Source organism: Caretta caretta, chromosome 3 (assembly GCF_965140235.1).
Source record: "Caretta caretta isolate rCarCar2 chromosome 3, rCarCar1.hap1, whole genome shotgun sequence".
NCBI lineage: Eukaryota > Metazoa > Chordata > Testudines > Cheloniidae > Caretta > Caretta caretta.
Window position 1 is genome coordinate 74,157,084 of NC_134208.1, and position 21,074 is coordinate 74,178,157.

At 40.1% G+C, this 21,074-nt stretch overlaps 1 protein-coding gene across 1 annotated transcript in view; it reads right to left on the reverse strand.

The window, feature by feature from the left end:
• Positions 1-10,396: 10,396 nt before the first annotated feature.
• GPR63 (G protein-coupled receptor 63) overlaps positions 10,397-21,074 on the reverse strand; it is a 36,163-nt gene continuing 25,485 nt past the window's right edge. The window contains exon 2 of the mRNA XM_048844963.2: positions 10,397-16,545. Within this exon, the coding sequence (XP_048700920.1) occupies positions 15,142-16,401 (1,260 nt within the window). The 5' untranslated portion in view covers positions 16,402-16,545 and the 3' untranslated portion in view covers positions 10,397-15,141. The remainder of the gene's footprint in view (positions 16,546-21,074) is intronic.

Consider the following 21,074-nt stretch of genomic DNA (forward strand, 5'->3'; position numbering starts at 1 on the left):
GGATAAGGGGCAGGAGGTCCCGGGAGGCAGTCAGGGGACAGGGGGTGGTTGGATGGGGCGGAGGTTTGGGGAGGGACGGTCAGGAGACAGGGAGCAGGGGGGGTTGAATGGGGGGGTCCCGGGGGAGGTTGGATGGGGGGGCAGTTAGAGATGGGGGTCCCAGGAGGGGGCAGTCAGGGGACAAGGAGGGGGGGCATTGGATGGGTCGGGGGTCCCGGGGGTCCTGTCAGGGGGCAGGGGGGGCGGTTAGGGGTGGGGGGGTCCCAGGACGGGGCAGTCAGGGGACAAGGAGCAGGGGGGGTTGGATGAGTCAGAGGTTCTGAGGGGGGCAGTCAGGGGGTGAGAAGTGGGAGGGGACGGATAGAGGGTGGGGGCCAGGCTGTTTGCAGAGACACAGCCTTCCCTACCAGCCCTCCATACAGTTTTGCAACTCCAATGTGGCCTTTGGGCCAAAAATTTTGTCCACCCCTCCCATCAGCGCTAAGTTTCTGCCAGTAAAGTCCCCAAAGCACCTACATTTCTGTCCACACGCATGTGCACAGCCACCTGTATCCTGACCCTGCTGAGGAGCTTGGTGCCCAGCTCCCAGTAGGATCCTCAAACTAGGCGTTCCCCCACCTATCTTGCCTGCAGCCCCTGGTCCAGCAGGCATTCTCAGAGGCTACCTACCAGATTAGTGCCTGCACAAAATAAGGAGGCAGTAGCCGCCTCCTTATACCCAATAGCCCAGTGGTTAGACGATTCACTCAGATGTGGAAGACTTAAATACCCACATGGACCAGGGACTTTAACCCAGGTCTCTCATCTCCCGGAGAAGTGCACTAACCACTGGACTATGGAGTATGCTGGGGTGGGTCTCTTGCCTGTTGAAGCTGTTCCATTTTTTATACATTATTTAAATATTTATTGGGCCAGAGAGAGAACAAGTGTGAGAGATTGACTCCACAGCCTGGTGGTTAGGATATTCATGTGGCAAACCCAAGTTTAAGTCCCTGGACTATTGGAAATATAAGGGGAGAGGGTCTGGCAGCGTGGACAGCTCCTTTTTCTCATTTTTGTGTGAGTACGGCCTGACCTGGCTAAGGCCCCTAACTTCAGGAGAGGATTCAGGGCTGAGGCCATGCTCTTTCTGCCTTACCACTGTCCAACTCATTACCTTGTAAAGCATTTTGAGATACCCTAGGTATGAAAGACAATATAAAACCAGATTCTGTTATATATACATATACCCCTAAATTCTCTCCTAAACTACATTACCTATAGTCTTCTGACATGCACTGAGTTCAGTAGGACACAGTACTATTCAAAGTGCATGGTTTATGGAGGGCTGATGATTACTTAGATAAAATAGTCCTGAACAGGAACACAGGGAAAAATTTAAAATATGCTATCACTCTGATGGTCTACTCCACTTGAAGGGGAAAAAATGTAAATCTCTTCTTTAACAAAGCTTGTCATTAAGCAGTATTCCTGAATTCTGGAGAAGAAAAGTGATCCACAGATCATGAATACATTATTAATCAAGACTTGGTACTCAGACAGTCATCCTAGTCTGCGTGATTTATTCAGACTCATCCTACAAGCATGCTTATTTTTCTCTCAGTCTTGTAAAGTCATTTGCTAGTAAGCCAGCAATCAGGACAGTCTGGCTTTAGGTGCTCGAAGAACAGTGTGAATTAAAGCTGTTGAAATGGAATAGTAAAGGCTTCTTTTTTCCCCAGATAGCTTTGGAATGCTGCAAATCTGATTATGTGAATATGATGCCACCCCCTTTTGAGGGGCAAATTGTTAATATTCTGGCATTAGAAATGACAGAACACTGAATATCATCATCATGAATATTGTTCTCTTTCGCAGACTGTATGCCAAGGGAATTCTCCCATAAAACAGATAATTAACAAATACATTGATTATATATTAGATCTGTAGGTACACAACTCAGGTAACGGTAAGCAAAAGTAGGGGAGAAGCTCCACCTTTGACTTCTCCACTTGACCTCTGCCCAAAAAGCTTTTTCTGCTAAAACTACTCTAACATCCCAAACCTTCTTCAGCTTTAAACAGTTGCCTTTATAAAAATAAAATAAAATAGTAATAATAAAAGCCACTAAAAGAATTTCCTTCTTTTCTCCAAAAATTACACTGGCCTGATATAGAGGACTGACCAGATTTCGTTCTGGACCACAGGCAGATTTCATGTCTGATCCATCAATATCCATCAGAACTGGAAAAAGCAGCAACATGCTATTGGATTTGATAGACAGAATTTGCTTCTAGCCCTGAAATGGCTCGACGTATTAGACCTTTAAAAGTGGAGCACTAATATACACAGAGACAGAAAAGGTATGTTATGTATTTTAATCTGCCTCTGAGATCTAGACTAGACTGAACTTATGGGGTGAAATCCTACTGAGTTATACCTAGGTACTTCCACAGCAATTATACTGAAATCAATTCATTTGTTCCAGATTTACACTGTTGTAAAAGAGAGCAGAAATTGTCCCATTGTAACTAAAAAGAAAAGGAGTACTTGTGGCACCTTAGAGACTAACCAATTTATTTGAGCATAAGCTTTCGTGAGCTACAGCTCACTTCATCGGATGCATACTGTGGAAAATACAGAAGATGTTTTTATACACACAAACCATGAAAAAATGGGTGTTTATCACTACAAAAGGTTTTCTCTCCCCCCACCCTACTCTCCTGCTGGTAATAGTTTATCTAAAGTGATCACTCTCCTTACAATGTGTATGATAATCAAGGTGGGCCATTTCCAGCACAAATCCAGGGTTTAACAAGAATGTCTGAGGAACAGTGGGGGGGGGGGGGGGGGAGGAATGAACGAGGGGAAATAGGTTACTTTTTATAATGACTCAACCATTCCCAGGTTTCAGAGGAACAGCCGTGTTAGTCTGTGTTCGCAAAAAGAAAAGTGATCAACAGGTGGGCCATTTCCAGCACAAATCCAGGTTTTCTCACCCTCCACCCCCCCACACAAATTCACTCTCCTGCTGGTGAATTTGTGTGGGGGGGGTGGAGGGTGAGAAAACCTGGATTTGTGCTGGAAATGGCCCACCTGTTGATCACTTTAGATAAGCTATTACCAGCAGGACAGTGGGGTGGGAGGAGGTATTGTTTCATATTCTCTGTGTGTATATAAAGTCTGCTGCAGTTTCCACGGTATACATCTGATGAAGTGAGCTGTAGCTCACGAAAGCTCATGCTCAAATAAATTGGTTAGTCTCTAAGGTGCCACAAGTACTCCTTTTCTTTCAACCATTCCCAGTCTCTATTCAAGCCTAAGTTAATTGTATCCAAGTTCTTGTTAAACCCTGGATTTGTGCTGGAAATGGCCCACCTTGATTATCATACACATTGTAAGGAGAGTGATCACTTTAGATAAGCTATTACCAGCAGGAGAGTAGGGTGGGGGGGAGAGAAAACCTTTTGTAGTGATAAACACCCATTTTTTCCATGGTTTGTGTGGATAAAAACATCTTCTGTATTTTCCACAGTATGCATCCGATGAAGTGAGCTGTAGCTCACGAAAGCTTATGCTCAAATAAATTGGTTAGTCTCTAAGGTGCCACAAGTACTCCTTTTCTTTTTGCGAATACAGACTTACACGGCTGTTACTCTGAAACCTGCCATTGTAACTAAGAAATTCTGACTTTATAGATGGAAACATACACAACAAAAATAACCCTCAAAATTTTGCACCTCTCTAAAACATTTCTAAAATCTTTTCCTATAAAGTAGGTGGCAAGGATGAAGCCAGGATTTTAAAACCTCCAAAAACTGAGAGACTATATTTTCTCTATGGTGCTTTCAAACCATCCTTTAACATTTCATATAATGTATTACATTTTAAAGGATGGTTTTAAAAACAAAACAAGCCTTGAGAAAAAATATTCTCTCAAATTCTAAAAGACTTCTCTATATGGGAGAACAGGCAAAAAAAATCCTTTGTACTACCCCACCCAATTAAGCACTCTCAGATGTGCAACAAAAGGACCTACAAGCCATTTAAGCCTGAGTAAGATCTGTATAAGGCTTCAGATCCAGAAGCTTGTTCTTCAGGAGCTTGGTCTCATCTCTAGATTTTATATTATATTCACTGTTTCACACATCATTGTGGATTTCAGGTTACTTGTGCATGAACATACTCTGTAACTGATTATGGCAATTTATACTTGGAGTAATAAAAAGGGACAGGAAACATCACAGTTATTTTCAGCATGCTGAAGCCTATGTAACATGTTAACTGCTCTCTGATTAAATCCAACACACAATATCAAAAGGAATGTCTCCTTCTACTTACTCCTTTGAAGTCAACAGATGGAGCGACTACATTATGTAGATACTGTACATTTTTTTAAAATGAAGTAATTTCCCAGGTATTTGTGACCCAAACTTCTCTGCTATAGGATAATCAAAAGCAGATATTTAAATGATCTATAGCTGTATTTTCACATTTTAATTGTGCCAGTACTGGACATATAATCTGTGTGGTCAATTAATCAGTGCGTATATCTTACCTCTTATTTCATAATTAAAAGGATCCAAAGCTTGGAACAGAGTGATGATACATTCAAGAAGAGAACTCGTTTCTTAGTAGCTCAATAATTTTTGAAAAGGTAATGATATCTGGCATACATAATACATCCAGCAGATATAGAATGTGATCTTTAAATAGAAATGAGCCAAAGCTGTGAAATTCACATAGAGATGTCAATCTGAACTCCTCTAAAGTTAGTAGGGATTCAGATTCAGTCATTTCCAGAAGTGACTAGTGACTTTGAGTGCCTCAATTTTGACTCACTTTTCCCATCTTCAGAAACCATAAAAGGGCCTGATTTTCACAGAATAGATACTCTGCCCTTCCTGAAAGTCAGGCCCCTTAGGCCCCTTTAAGATTTTTAGGCTGGGCATCCAAAAATCAGTGGCTTGGGAAAATTTAGCCAGGGCTCCAGTTCAACCCATATATAAATATAAAAGAGAGAAAGGGTGAAGGGGGGTAGCGGGGTAGAGGCAGAGGACTGAGCCATAAAGTTTGGATCCAGTTCAGTCCTGAACTTCCACAACATTTGAGCCTGTGGTTCAGGATCATCTATTATTATATTAAACAAAATATTGTTTGAAAGATCAACATATTGAAACTTATCTGAGAAGACGTCAGTATTTCTGCTTTCAGAAGACAGGCATGTTTACACCAGCTGGTGTGGTATGCTGTGGCTTAACTTTATGCCACTATTAATGCCCTGTGGGTTTGAGTCTGGTTGTCTCAGCCTAGTCCTCATAATTGGTTCACATATAAAACGCACCACCCAGCCTGGAACAATTTGTTATAACTGGCAGGCGGTGCTCAAGACAGGCCCAGTATCAGAGTAACAGAGTGTTTCAAACATGGGTGCATTTGGATTTGTTTTGTTTTGCTTCGGAAGGGTGGGAAATATTATAGTCAGAATCTAGCTTTTTTCCTTTGTTGAGAGCATGTTGTATAGGCAGATTTTTCAGGGACTTTTCAGCTGAATGAGGGGGTGGCCTAAATAAGATCTCTCTCCTGCTGCTTTAGGGCATGATTGGATGTTAGATTGGGAGGAGGCTCCGTAGAACCAGGAGCTTTGATTACTCATTGATTCATCCCATCACTGGGCAACCACTAATTTGACAAATGTACTGTAGATTGGCTCACTCACTCTGTCTCCGGAACATTCATGACTAGACTGTGATATGCTTGAATGTACTTATCATTCAAATTTGTCAAATCTGTCTTTTAGAATGTTTTACTTCCTGGCTTGATCATAGTCATCCAAAATGTATACTGGACAACTTATCTGGGATTAGTCACCTAAATTACATAGTATTGTTTTTCTTATCTGATTGGATTACTATATAAAACATTTCTGCCATGAATACGGAAATTCACATAATGCAAAATTTGTGCCAATAAACTGGACAGAGCTTGAATGTTTGCTCAAACAGAACACAAAAAAGGACACGGACAAGGTCAAAACAAATCATGTAAAAATTCAAATGCATATTCATAGGGAAACTTGGCGGGGAGGCTTTTGTTTAGTTTTCTGCATGCTCACCTACTATGTATCTATGGTGGCAACTAGGACAAAGTCAAACAAAAAGTACACAAGTGCTCTAGAAAATTTAACTGTCATAATTCCAGCCATGATGCATATATAAGGTTCCACTCTAACATAGGTAAGGTCTACACTAGCAAGCTTACAGCAGCACAGCTGTATCGATACAGCTATGATACTGTAAGATCGCTTACGGAACCGCTCTATGCAGACGAGAGAGAGGTCTCCCGTCGACATAATTAAACCACCTCCAACAAGCGACAGCAGTTATGTCAGCAGGAGAGTGTCTCCTGCCAACATAGCACTGTCCATACCGGCTATGTGTCCACTGGCACGTCTGTCACTGTAACTCATGTCGCTCAGAGGGATTTTTTTTTCACACCCCTGAGTGACATAAGTTATACTGACAAAAGTGCCAGTGTACACTTAGCCATAGTAAAACCAGACAGCAAAACCAATATGGAGAAGTGACATTATGCTTTATGGCCTAAGAAGCAAGCACTCCTGTATTCTAGTCTACTCTATATAGATTCTTGTACCATCCACATCACCATAATATCTGTGCATCTTCCAGTAGTTCATTAAGCGATGTGACTAACATGTGGCATGTGTGGTTCACTCTGCTCTGGGGGTGAACTGTGTGTGCTTAATGTAGTGCTTTGCTTTTGGGGTTTTTTTAAGTGTATATGTTGCTATGTATTTATGTTAGAGAATGCAAGGTCAAAGAAATGCACCTTGCACTTCGAGCAGAGGTGGTGATGGTCCTTAGTTCTTGGAGGAGTTCAAGCCACAGTATAGGACTGGCCTCCAAAAAGCCTCTTCTCCTGGACAGATATGCTGTATGTGATATTAGGTCTGATTGCTCTATCTAGGATGTCATTTCATCAATTATTTTCCCTGCTGCTTCTGGTACTGGAATTTTCTTTTACTTTTTGTGTGTACTGTAGCTTCTGCTCCTCAAGAGACACTCCACAGAATCTGTTGCTTAGTAATGTCATCCTTCATGGAAATTAGTTGAACTTCAAAAGCTGAAAACATCTCTTATTAGGCAGAGGTTTCAAGGTAATGAATTCCTCTGAGAAAGTCGATTAAGAAAACCAGCCTTCCACAATCAGCACCAGAAAGACAGACCTTCAATTGTGCGTACAAAGACACCGAAGTTTCCTAGCACCATAGTCAAGGTGAGCTCATGAATAGAAAGAATCTCAAAAGTAAATAAAGAGGTACAAAGAAATGGCCTTTTAAATACCATTACTAACCTTATAATTCAACTTTGATCAACAATAAATGTAAACAGTAAGAATTAAAAATTATTACTGCTATCTCAGAACAAAAAACTTGCCATACAGAAACAAGCCAGGGGCCTGTCCAGTCTGGTGCCGTCTCCTACAATGGCAACACCTAGTATTTCTGAAGACATTATAGCTATATGCACCTACAGAATGGGGTGTTGATCTGTTAATTTTGACTACAATAGGATTTTGCTAAGGGGTGAGGCTGATTAGGGGTTTAGAAACATACAAAATTGTACAGTACAATAAAATTGATAGCCGGGCACCTAGATCTATGGACAGATGCCTTTTGGTTTTCAGAATTTGAAATAAATTACAAATGTGTATTCTAAAGTCAAAAACAAAACAATGATCCAAAAATTTTACTCATAAAAAAATCTCCAAAGAGCCTCACCATTATGGTGACAATTGGGCTCCAAAGTTACTCAATTGCATTAAGGGCTTCTCTACACAGGGGCACTCAGGAAAGTTAAGACCGATTAACTAATGGTGTGAAGTTAAAGAACATTAAACCCCCCTATGTGGATGTTCTCACATTCAGAAGTAAAGTGGCCTTAGTTTAGCCCTGGTTTGCACTTAAAAATTAGATTGACCTAGCTAAATTGCTCAGGGCTGTGAAAAAATTTCACACCGAGCACCATAGTTGGGTTGAGCTACCCAAGGTGTAGAGACAGCTAAATCAATGGAAGAACTCTTCTGTCATCTTAGCTACCACCTCTAAAACAGAAGGATTAACTACACTGATGGAAAAATCCCTTCCATTGATGTAAGAAGTATCTACACTACAGTTCCACAGTAGCACCGCTGCAGTCCTGTAGCTGTACACCTATAGTGTAGACAGGCCCTTAATACCAGAGGAAATTCTGGGATTAAGCAAACTATGGCGTGGTCTACACCTAAAATTTAGGTTGATCTTGCTACATCACTCAGGGCTGCAAAACATTTTGTGCCTTGTGTGCCGTATTTAGGTCAACGTAACTCTGGTGTGTACACAGCTAGATAAATGGAAGAAGTCTTCCATCAACCCAGCCACTGCCTCTTGGAGAGGAGGATTTACTTCAGCGACAGAAAAACCATTCTGTTACTGTAGTAAGTATCTACACTATAGACTTTCCTTAGTTTCCTCATATAGACAAACCCTAAAACGTAGTCCACTTTCATAGGTTCCACACAACCTTCATCTCTCGCACTCACTCACACACACACACACACCATAAATGTCAGCTAGTCACATAAAAGGGGTCAGTAGTCCTAGAAAATGTTGGAAAGAGAAGGGAGGGTGGTTATGGGAGAAGAGAATTCCAATTTGTATTGTTGGTGAACAAAACTAAATCGTATCAAACCAACCACAGAGGTTTTCCATGCAACGATCTGCTTGAGGCAGAATGCCAGTCACAGCTACAAGTATGTTTGCATGATTGTTGCTATGTTCTTCACCCACATAGCAGTAAGCTGATTCTTTAGACACTGACAAATACAACAGGTACACATACTGCTTTAGAATTGTTGCATTATGCAAAGCTTGCAGCTGTAGAATATTGTATCATCTGCAATATTTAAATTTCTGAAGATTTTAATGTTTCCATAATTGTTATAAAAAGAGTTGCACAACTTACTTATAAAAAACCAACATTTTGTGCATAAAAGCAAACTACTGGTATATCTGATAATAGCATCTGAATTCTGGCACATCCTTCTGGTAGCAATCCATAGAAACTGTGGTTTTGCTGAACATTCACAAAATTACAGAAGTATGCAAAAATACCAGCATTTATTTGTTTTTAAAGTATTAGCAGTACCACTGATTTTATGTCTCTTTTTTCAATTTTTTTCTTTTGTAATAACAAGATTACTCTATTTTTTTCAGACTGCATAAAAAGTAACACTTACTAGAGACAACAGTTTCTTCTCAGATGAGATTGATTGTGGGGGAAAGTGTTAGCCTTAGAAATGCTGAAATAAATTGTATTTCATCACATTTCCCACCAGGCCCGTTCGTACTGGGGAGCAATTCATTGGAATCCTGCACATTTACTTATACTATATGGGCCCGATACAGAAAAGCACTTAAGCAAGTGCTTTATTCCAATTGAAGTCAATGGTATTTAAACACAAAGTGCTTTGCTAAACTGGGGCCTCTACTGGTGAACATAATCTATACACTACGTAGAGCCATAAATTAGTGATGATATAGACATATTGGATCCCCAATCCTGCATTAGATCCCTGCTTAAAATGTGAGCAGCATCCTGTTTATACTTGCACTCTCACCACAGTTACCAATAGCGAAGTTTCCCTCTGCAGACAAGTCCTTAGACCGGTATCACATCACCTTGTACCAGTCCTTTAGTATAACATTAATTCTCCATAATTTTCAAAAATTATTGGCAGAGGTGTCGATCATTTGCTAACTGAAAATTCCCATAAAACCACAAGATGCTTATCATCCAATTCACCCCAATTCTTATTTCTACGACTGACGGAAATAATCCGTCACTTACAAATAGACAGAAATTGAGTCATAAAAGTCGTTGTCATGTGTGGAAATGAATCATGCTGTACTGTACCACTGCCCGTGGCATATGTTCTATTTATTCCACACCAAGATGATTTTAATTACTCAGTCATAGCTAAAAGGTAGCACATCTACTTTATACGGAAATAAAGAAAGTTATGTATCCTCCTTTAGGCTTTCACTCTTTCCTTCATTAAAAATGCTAACATATGTTTCAGATATATTGGCACCATCTCCATAGCAGTTTTAGCATTACTGCATTTTGTTGTACAATTACCATAAAGGAAATAATGTTTTGGGTGAAACAAAAACAGCTACAAATATAGGAAAGTTTCTAATGGTGCAGACATTAGTCTTCATTATATGAATTATAAAGGAAGCTTTAAAAATATTTGAAATGATAAAAGCAGATATTAAAATTATAGGCGTTTTGACAGGCCTACATCTGAGTGTGAATATAACAATTTCTTAATGTCACAGACTTTCCCCACATGGTTGAAGAATGTTCATGTTTATTTTCCTTTTTTGTTTTTGAGTTATTTTCATGGGTGTGATATGTACAGAAAATACAACACAATTCTACTTAACAATTTGTTTTTAAAACAGTAAATTCAAGGTTTCTCCACATAGGTAAATTACTACTGTTCAAAAAGATTAAACCAGTTCATAATGACAAAGTCGTGGCTCCAGGAAAAACTGACTTTTAAGAAATTCTTCACCCTTTTCGCTGCAACAAATGTGTGTTCTGGAGTTCTGCTTTCACAGAAAAATGAACCAATAAATCTTTCAAGGAGGGCAACATTGCATGACTTGAGAGTGAAAAATCTCTCACGTTCTTAGAAAGAACATTAAAATCTGGCAGTCGTCTAAGCATAAAACCAAATAAAATTATAAAAGTATCAGGCATAAAAGTGAAAATCAACAGAGGAAGAAAAGAGAAAAAGCATTTTCTTCTCTATATAACTAAATACCTTTACATAAGTAGTAAAACTATCCAAGAAATGCAACATCCCTTAGGAGTATAGAAAACTCATTTTAGCAACAGAATCGTACACATGAAAGTTGTGACAGCTTCATGCTTTGACTGAACAACACTGAGATAACTGCAAAGTAATAAAAAAAACATTCATTTTCATTTTCAATACCAAAGAATCTTCAGAATATAATAGATGGGAACACAGTTCAGTCATGAGTAAAAAAAAAAAGTCATTTTTGGAGAGGAAGAATAATATTGTAATCTCCTAAAATTAAGAAGGATCAAATTAATTTCAGATTTTAACACCCCCCCCCCCCGGCCCCAGTTAAAATTTCTCTTACACAATTGCCCTAATACTGCAAACACTTGTTTGTAAAGTTACCATCTGTTTGCAGGATCATAGCCAGCGAGAGTAAGCAGTTTAACAATCTTTATCTTGATCCTAAGAATTCAACTGAAATTAACAAGGCACTGCTCTGTAACAGCCAATTGAACACAATAAACCAACTGGTTCTGTAAATAACACATTGGGGTAAACTGGTCTGATTTTTATACTGAGCAACTCACCTTTACTTTACTGTACTCCCTCTTGGTTAGCTAGGGTTTTTTTTCTGCTAACCTCCCAATCCCCAAAACCTATTCCATTTGTATGTTTCACCCCCACTTTAAGACTCCTCTGAGTTTGACCCAATGCAAAGAGCTGACATTAACAGATCAAGCATTGAGAAGAGAACATGCTCCAATGTGGGCTTAAACATTGCATTACCAAGACAAATCACATTTTTGACAGATGCAATTTCTACTTCACAGCTTGCACAGATCAGAGATTATGAAATCCCCGCAAGGTCATGTTCCCCCTTCAAGGAATCATTTAACTAACCTCACTGGATTACTCATCTTCTTTCCTCCTTGAATTATTTTATTTTATTACATCCATTCAAACCAGTTTAGTTTGTCTCGAAGACAGAGCCAAAATATCTGTTCCTGCTAGTGGTAGAGTGTGTGTGCTCCCATTGTATGACATTAGTTAAAGCACAATGTTTCTGTTTTCAGAGAGAAAAGGAGTGGATAGCTCTGAAATACAAAATCGAGCCCGGCCATAAACTGGAGCCACAGATGCAAAATTCATTAAAAACAAGAGTTGTACTCTAAGAGGAACACAAAAAAACAAGTTGTTTTGCTCTAAAACTCCATTACTGCCTGTCATCTGATCAGAGGATAACCGTTACAAGTATGCCACCAGAAGAATTAAATGTGAATGTAAGAGCTAACTTCAAGGGGCCTCTTCATTTTAACAACACCTTAGCCCTGGTGCCTCGGCTTGAAAGCCCACAGTCTTGTTAAATCTGCATTGAGTGGCAGTGCATTTAATTGTTCAAAACAAGATATTATTTAAAACTGAAATAAAAATCAAGGCAAAATTCCTACTTTAATATGTTCAAAATACAAATACCTTTTTATCAATATTTTTAGGTGAGAGGAGTAGAGATTACTTTGAGAGTGGCCTTAGACCTTCACTAAATAGCTTCATAAAATCTAATCCAGACATGCTCTCCAGATAGTGAGTGGTCCCTATGCATTCATACAGAACAAGAAGCTTCTTTGCACACACACACACAAGCCTTATGCAGTATGCATGCATGCTAGGGACCGAATGGCTCGGCAGCAGTTCTGCAGAAAAGGACCTAGGGGTTACAGTGGACAAGAAGTTGGATATGAGTCAACAGTGTGCCCTTGTTGCCAATAAAGCCAATGGCATTTTGGGATGTATAAGTAGGGACGCTGCCAGCAGATCGAGGGAGGTGATCGTTCCCCTCTATTCGACATTAGTGAGGCCTCATCTGGAGTACTGTGTCCAGTTTTGGGCCCCACGCTACAAGAAGGATGTGGAAAAATTGGAAAGAGTCCAGCGGAGGGCAACAAAAATGATTAGGGGACTGGAACACATGACTTATGAGGAGAGGCTGAGGGAACTGGGGATGTTTAGTCTTCAGAAGAGAAGAATGAGGGGGGATTTGATAGCTGCTTTCAACTACCTGAAAGGGGGTTCCAAAGAGGATGGATCAAGACTGTTCTCAGTGGTAGCAGAGGACAGAACAAGGAGTAATGGTCTCAAGTTGCAGTGGGGAAGATTTAGGTTGGATATTAGGAAAAACTTTTTCACTAGGAGGCTGGTGAAACACTGGAATGCGTTACCTAGGGAGGTGGTGGAATCTCCTTCCCTAGAAGTTTTTAAGGTCAGGCTTGACAAAGCCCTGGCTGGGATGATTTAGTCGGGGATCGGTCCTGCTTTGAGCAGGGGGTTGGACTAGATGACCTCCTGAGGTCCCTTCCAACCCTGATATTCTATGCACACACGCACACCTTATGCAGCTTAGAAGGGGACATTTAACAGAACTGACACCGTACTCTGGAGAGCAGAGGGACCGCTTACTCCTGGAGAGCAGGATGCTGAAAAAGGGGGTAGGAAGGTAGCAGGGTGATGACTGTATCCCCTAATTGGAGCAGGGCTGGTGCAATCTGCTCCTTCAATTCGTAGCCAATGGGATTGTGTGTGGAGGGAGCAGGCTGCACTCCTCCCATGCACAAATACAGCCCAGAAGAGACTTTACCTTCCACAAGCACAATCTTCCCTGTGGTAGTACCTGTCTCCACTCTGAAGCCCAATTCAGGGCTGTTACTTAAACGCCACAAATTTTCCCGTTTATCCGATTCACCTGTCATTTACAAGTTTATGTAGTTGATAAAAATACATACCTGGATTATGATCATTGAGGGAAATCCACCGACATTTTTCCTATTCTCAAATACAAATGGATATTTTCAAGGCAGTTATCGAGAAAGGCAAAGTCAGTACCTGATATGAATCCAAGAGATGGTGTGGCATTCCAGGGAAAGAAGCTTCCACTAAACAAGCTGATTTGTAATACATAATAAATGAGTGGGGCAGTGGCCATGTGAGTGGGAGATGGCAAATAAAAACAACATAAAGAAATACAGGAGAGAGGTAGGGAATTTGACGTATTTGATCCCACTCAAGCCCCACTGCCCAACTCTCCATTATAAATTCTGAACTAGCTTCCCAAACTTTCCCCATTTGTTAAACCATCTCCCCAACTTCTTATAATTACAGATCAGATTATTTCATGGAAAGATTTTCTCAATTTTTGTCGTGGTTATAAATTTTAGGACTGTGGCCATTCTTTAGATGAAGGTGTTTATTATTGCCCCACACCAAAACATGGTTCATGTGCTTTTTTTTTTTTTTTTTGGACCCAGAAACACCTATTCCAATTATTCCTTGGCCATAGACTCTCCCAGGCCTCGATCCTGCCCATTTAGAATGCCTGGGTGCAGCATTCCACTCACAAAGACTCCCGCTGACTTCCTTAGGGCTCTGAATGGGAACAGTCGTCTGCCTACATGCTGTAAATCACAGGATCACAGCCCTAATTTATAACTTTGACTTTTGAACATAGTAATAGATTTGGAAGTTTCATAACCACAAAAATATTAAAATGTGTACAATGATATTTTATCTTTTCATTCTGCCTCCATTTCCTCATTCACCAGGATGAAGGAGTTAATATCCCATCAGGTTAATTTTCAGGAACAATATCCAGCAAATCAGTAATTGTAGTTTTAGATACACCAATGTAAATCTGCCCTCACGAAACTAAACAGATCTTTCATTAAACTACCACTATAATGTGTAAAAACCTCCTCCACAGGCAACACAAACATTCTGAAAAACAGATTCTGTAGCAAGTTTTGTAAAGTGCACAAAATATTAATGGAAATATTTTTTAAATGTTCTGATGTCATCATCAAAACTCTTGAAATTTTGTTAAAATTAAACAGAAGTTACCTAAATGTGACTTTTTGGCTCTAATGTCTTGGCAGAAAGCAGCAACATTTTCAGAAAAATTACACCAACTAAATATACTGTACCATAGCAGCATAAAAAACCCTACAATTAGATGCAATTGCAGGCTTAATAAGCAGAAAACTGACAAAATATTAGAAATGTAATTTAAAAAAAAGTCTGGGTTTCCGCTGAATCCTGGAGGTAATATTTGTAATTTTGTTTACATTGTTTCTGACAGTAAACCCAGTTCTAATCAATCACGTTTTCCCATAAAATTGAACAAGATATTGGAAAACCATACTTAAGTTATAAGATATGGCAGTTGAAGGAGCCATGTTAAAATAAAACAAAACAAATAATCCCACAAAATAATCATCATGTCAAATAGCTGCAGTTTTACACGACTGACCGGTGCTCCCCACACACATAGATGGCACTTGGCCGAATGCGTCTCCTTGTGTGACCGGGGAACTGTGGCAAAAACTTGAAGTACTTGGGCATTAAATCTAAGCATGCATCATGAAATTTCTTAATCCTCCAGTAGTAAATCAACGGGTTCAGTGCAGACTTGAGGTAGCAGAGCCAAAGGAGCCAAGTGCTTATCTCAAAAAAGTTGTGCTTGTGGTAAAAGTGACTGTTGAATGTGGCAATAAGGCTGTAAGTGGTGAAGGGTGCCCAACAGACTATGAAAACAATGAACAAAATCAATATGGTTGTGAAGGCACGAGTTTTAAAGCTCATATCAATGTTCATTTGAAAAGGTCTCTGAAGGCTCATGAGACCAAGCTTGCTGGCCTGGCTGAGGCATATGCTGTCCGGGTGGCTATGGATTCGAACTGCATTGTGGCGTACAGTGTTGAGTATGCCCATAAAAGAGTACAGCATCACCATGAATGGAATAAAAAAAGAAATTAGTACAACTAGTATCACATACGCCTGGTAGCCAGGACTAGTGGTGTAGCCAAAAACACACTGAGGTGCTCTAGAAGGTATCTGCAGGTTGGGGTTCCCCACAGATAATGGAAAAGCAACAACAAAGGATGCAGCCCATGAAACAGCAGTGAGAATCTTTGCACGGTAAGGATTCAGCTTATCTTGCCTCTGAACTATAATAAGGAATCTATCAATGCTAATAATGAGTAGGATGGCCACCCCCTCTATGACAAACAGCCAGAAAAACATGGCAGAGACTCTGCAGAAGATATCTCCAAAAATCCATCGCGTGGTAATGATGCTTATCAGAGCAAAAGGCATGTTCAGCACCGCAAGCAACATATCTGCAAAAGCCAGGCTTGCTAAGAGAATGTTAATTGCAGATCGCATGGCAGCCTTCTGGTAGACCATGAGGCAGACAACAAAGTTTCCAAGAAAAGAAACCAACAGTATAAATATCATAGCAGCAGAAAGAATGATCTGGAGTGGCAGACTCAAGCTCTTGAAAACTTCTTGTGTTGGCAGGATAGCTGTAGGGTTCACTAGTAAAGTACTTATCTCAGTGGTGACCATGGCCCCTGAACTGTGTTTCAATGGTTGTGTCGTGCCACTACGAAGCAAAAATTGGAGAGTGGTAACATTCATATAGGCATTTTCATAGACAATAAAAGTAGCATTCAATGTCCTAGAATGGGCAGATGTCAACACTGCGGAGAAAACCATTGCTTCTGGAGGAATGAATGCAGAGCCAAGGTCCTCAAGGCATTTCAGCTTGTAAGGGTAGTATCACGTTCCTTGGCCCTGGACCAAATCAGGATTACACAACTGAAAACAGCAGAGCTCCAACTTTCATGACAATATTTATGCCTGAAAAAAACAAAAAACAAACATAGGAATGAAACTTAAAATGAGCAGAAAAAAAATTGGTTCTTAGACATCACTACAGGACAAATAATGTAATAAGTCTGAAAACCCCTGTTTTCTGATATTAACTCTCTGATCATTCTGTAATTGTTCTCCTCCCTCACCCACCCCCCAGTCCTAGACCATTAATCTGAACATTCTGAATGTGTTTTGGAATCTGAGTGAGTCTGAGACTGTTAACATTTCAAGTCTGAAGGGAGATGGAGCACCACACCCAGAAACACAGTCTTTGGCTTAGTTTTATTTGGCACCGGTTTTAGGTACACTTTGAAGTCACAGTGTAACGAGGAAGCATAAGTCAGAGAGTAACCTACCTGCTCTAAAACACATAGGATCAAAAATGTAATCCCTTCCCACAGCTGGAGTTTATTAACAAAGAAATGAACAATAATAAAAACAAATCATGAACAAAAAGTCCAAACTTTTATCCAGGCTTCCCCTAAAGTTCCTAGCTGTCTAGGACCTCTCAGCCCTCAAGTCTGCTTCCTCCACTTCAAATACCCCCAGCAGGAGTGGCCTCTGTCCAGGCTTAATATTGCTGGCAGGTGTTGCAGTGCAAGGCAACTTTCAGCTTCTGTTTCCCAGATGGACCTTTAACCTCTTCCTACTCTGGTCTTGTATGGTGTTTGTTCACTCCCTCACAGGAAGGTACAGTATTACTATGAACATAACTACACTGTTGATTCATGAGTTTAATTATTTTCCCTTACTGCTTGAAGGAGGAGGATTAATGTTTTATGTTTTCCTCCTACCTTTTACATTTCAAAGCCCTGCTGGTAGCTCAGGGAAAGCACACTGTCCTCCTAAACTACGTAGTGAGATTCTTGTAAAAATGCCAGATAAACTTTGTTCTAGATTTCTTCTTCTCCTTATTACTTGCCCTTCATTTATATTTTATATTAACTCCTCTGCAACAAGCACTAATGTTAATAATAAACTAAAGCACAAACAGTAGACCCACAGTGAGAAAGTGCCCAGAACTTACTGAGAGAAAAAGCCAATTTAGAAATCTTTCCTTTAATAGTCTTCTCCACCAAAAATGTTAAAATTCTGTGTGTAATCAGCACCTAATAGGAATTGATCCCAGTCTTTTCTGGTTCAGATGAACAATAATTTTGACAGTATGAGTATCAAAATCCCGGATTAGATGTTATGTCTAATCCAGCTATGATGTAAATTTAGGATCACCTTAGGTGCCCAGATACTATAGCAGAGGATGTTGCACAAAATGCTAGACAGAAAACAAAATCAATCAATCAAAGGTGTTCTTGTTTAGAGGCAAGGAATTTAAAAATATATGGCTTTTATGATTAATTACCCTTTAACTATCGCAGAAAACAACTTGGGGGGAAAGTACGAGCCACAAAGCTTATTTTACATATATTGTACCAACTCACAAGCATACATGCGCTGTTCCTTCCTTTCAATTTAAATCCCAGTAGCTAATATATGCAACACCGAGAGGGTGAAATTCACCCAGGTGCAGAGTACCAGTGAAAGGTTTTCTGCACCATTTAATCCCTTCTGAAAGGCTGTGCTCGGGGGACCTCTGAACCCTCTAGGTACTGGATCAGTGGAATTGGAGACAGAGGACCAATGTTCCCTGGAGGGACTGCTATTCATTGATGATGAGACATCAGAAAAACAGGCAACACGGAAGTTAGGCTGGGAGAAATTCAGCCACATGGAAAGAGCAATGTACAAGGCTTAAAGCAGCTCCATTTGCTCAATTTAATCTGCATTCAGCTTCACTCCTTGCAAATGAAACAGATAGGGAGGTCAGGGTCTCCTCACTGACTCCAAATAAATTAGCATTGTGGATGAGCTGCTAGGTCCATGAGTAAAAACAGCCATATAGGTGCACAGAATGGCTGTAGATGCTTTCCCAGCCCACTGGGATAGAGTAGGGAGCAAGGAAAGGCTGAGCTTCAGCCCTCTGCCCTGTCTGTGAGTTGAGAGAGTGGGTAGGATTCCCTTTGTCCAACCCCACAGAGTTCCTCCCACAAAACCTGAGCAATCAGGCTTTTTGCACAGAGAGCAAGTTGCAACAAAAAGGTGTTTGAGTTGTTCTCTCTTCCCACCATCAAGCACACAATCGTTTCTATGATCCATCCTGTTTCCCTCCTCCAAAAAAATTTGGAAATAGAAACAGAGGTTGAAAGGAAGTCAGAAAGAAAGGAGCTAAGAGGAGTTCACATTGGTTTTGTTTCACTCTTCAGTTACTAGCTGTGAAGGCCAAATCCTACAGTTTGAAACTGAGACAGATGCATTGGATAGCAGTTACTGAACTGAGCATAAATGAGCCCATAGAGTGAAGATAATCTAAATTGGAAAATTTGCTTCTGGTCAAAGTGGACAAGTACGATGCGGCTACATTTTTGTCACTGTATTCTCATTTTTGGAACATGCACTCTCGTTGATTCTTTTCAAATGCAGAAAAGCTACAGTCCAAATTACTTTTTCCTTTTCAATGCAGAAAATTACTGGGTACGCACATTTCCTCTGAAGCAAATTTCTCACTCAAATGCAACTTTTTTTATATGGAGCATAATAGACATAATTGTTTCTGATGCAGTGTAAACTCACAGCTAAATATCTCACAAATTTCTTTCATCAAATATAATTATTGCTAGAACTCTGTTTGAATTTAGCAGATTTTGAAGCCAAGGGCAAAAACCTATCTGTTTAGAATTTGGAAAGTATACCCAATGGTCAAAGATTATGTCTCATGTAGAAAGCCAATAACCATCAAAACCAGAACCTCTCATACAGCCAAATGGTGGAGGATTTTTCTTTGTACTTGTAAATACAGTATTACAGCAACAGTTGTGTTCAGGGCAGAGTAAGCTAGTCTACATTTGGCTGTTGCTCAAGTTTGCCATTAAATTTAAAGTTTTCCTTTTTAATTTGACCTGTTTCTGTACCAAATTCTAGCCACCTACCAGTGATTTTCTTCAAAAGCTTAAAGTTGACACGTGGTTTAAACACATAGAAAGGAAGAACTCTAACATGCCCCTTTACATGGTCCCACTTGGGTTTTGTTTTGCTTTGTTTTTACAATTATCATGGTTTATTTTAATTCACATTTGGTTGGGTTAAAGATGACCTGTAATGTTAATTTTTTTTACCATGTTTATTATTATGTAAGTCTATAAATAGGCCCAATGGCCTGTGATGGGATGTTAGATGGGGTGGGATCTGAGTTACTACAGAGAATTCTTTTTTGGGTATCTGGCTGGTGAATCTTGCCCATACGCTCAGGGTTTAGCTGATCGCCATATTTGGGGTCAGGAAGGAATATTCCTCCAGGGCAGATTGGAAGAGGCCTTGGAGGTTTTTCGCCTTCCTCTGTAGCATGGGGCAGAGGTCACTTGCTGGAGGATTCTCTGCTCCTTGAAGTCTTTAAACCATGATTTGAGGACTTCAATAGCTCATACATAGGTGAGAGGTTTTTCGCATGAGTGGGTGGGTGAGATTCTGTGGCCTGCGTTGTGCAGGAGGTCAAACTAGATGATCGTAATGGTCCCTTCTGACCTTAATATCTATGAATCTATGAACAAATACACTTAGCACAAACAGGGATATAGGTAGGTAGTACAGATTAGGGAAACATTTTTTAAATACAAAACCAAAATGTTATAAATAATGTAGCTAATTTTACATCCCTTCTTTGACCCCACACCTGTGTAAGGGGGGCCTGGCAGATTTCTCTCGCTACATAGGAGGGAAAGGATTTTTTCAGTGCCTTAACATTCAATTCCCTGCTTCAGATAGAGCAAGGAGTGGGGCATAGAACCAACAGGAATGGGTAATTTACTTGTTAACCTAACTGACTCTCGACTGATGAGACAATTGAATTAGCTAGTTTCCAATCATGCAGACTTGCGTGTCCAGTATCACCAGCAGATTGAAAAAGAGATGAATGAATGAGTGAATCTGCTGGTGATACTGGACACGCAAGACTACATGATTGGAAACTAGCTAATTCAGTGAAGATGGATAGGGCCAAGGCTATAAACAGATTCCATCCACATCTATTTTGAGTCACCATTTCCATTTGAGCCAGTTGGGGTGTTACCTGGTTGGTCTTATATACCATGTTATACCACTTGGATATCCACAGCCTCTCTCTCGGTGCACTCTTCCATAGTAAACAATTTTAAGCAGTCAGTATGGGGTCAATCTAGCAACATAGCCAAACCACTGTAGTTTGCATCTTTTGATGACTCTAGACATGCACGACACTTTCAGTCCTTTATGGGTGTCGCCATTTCTTAATCTACCTAGCTATGTCATACCTAGGATATGGCAAGGGCACCTTATTTCCAATGTTTGTAGTTTTTGCTCCAGACACTTTGTCAATACTCATGTTTCACAACCATAACGAAATGTGGGTACAACGAGTGTTGTATATAATCTGGTTTTAGCTGTTACGGATTTTACTTTCCAAACATTTTTATTCAGTTACATGA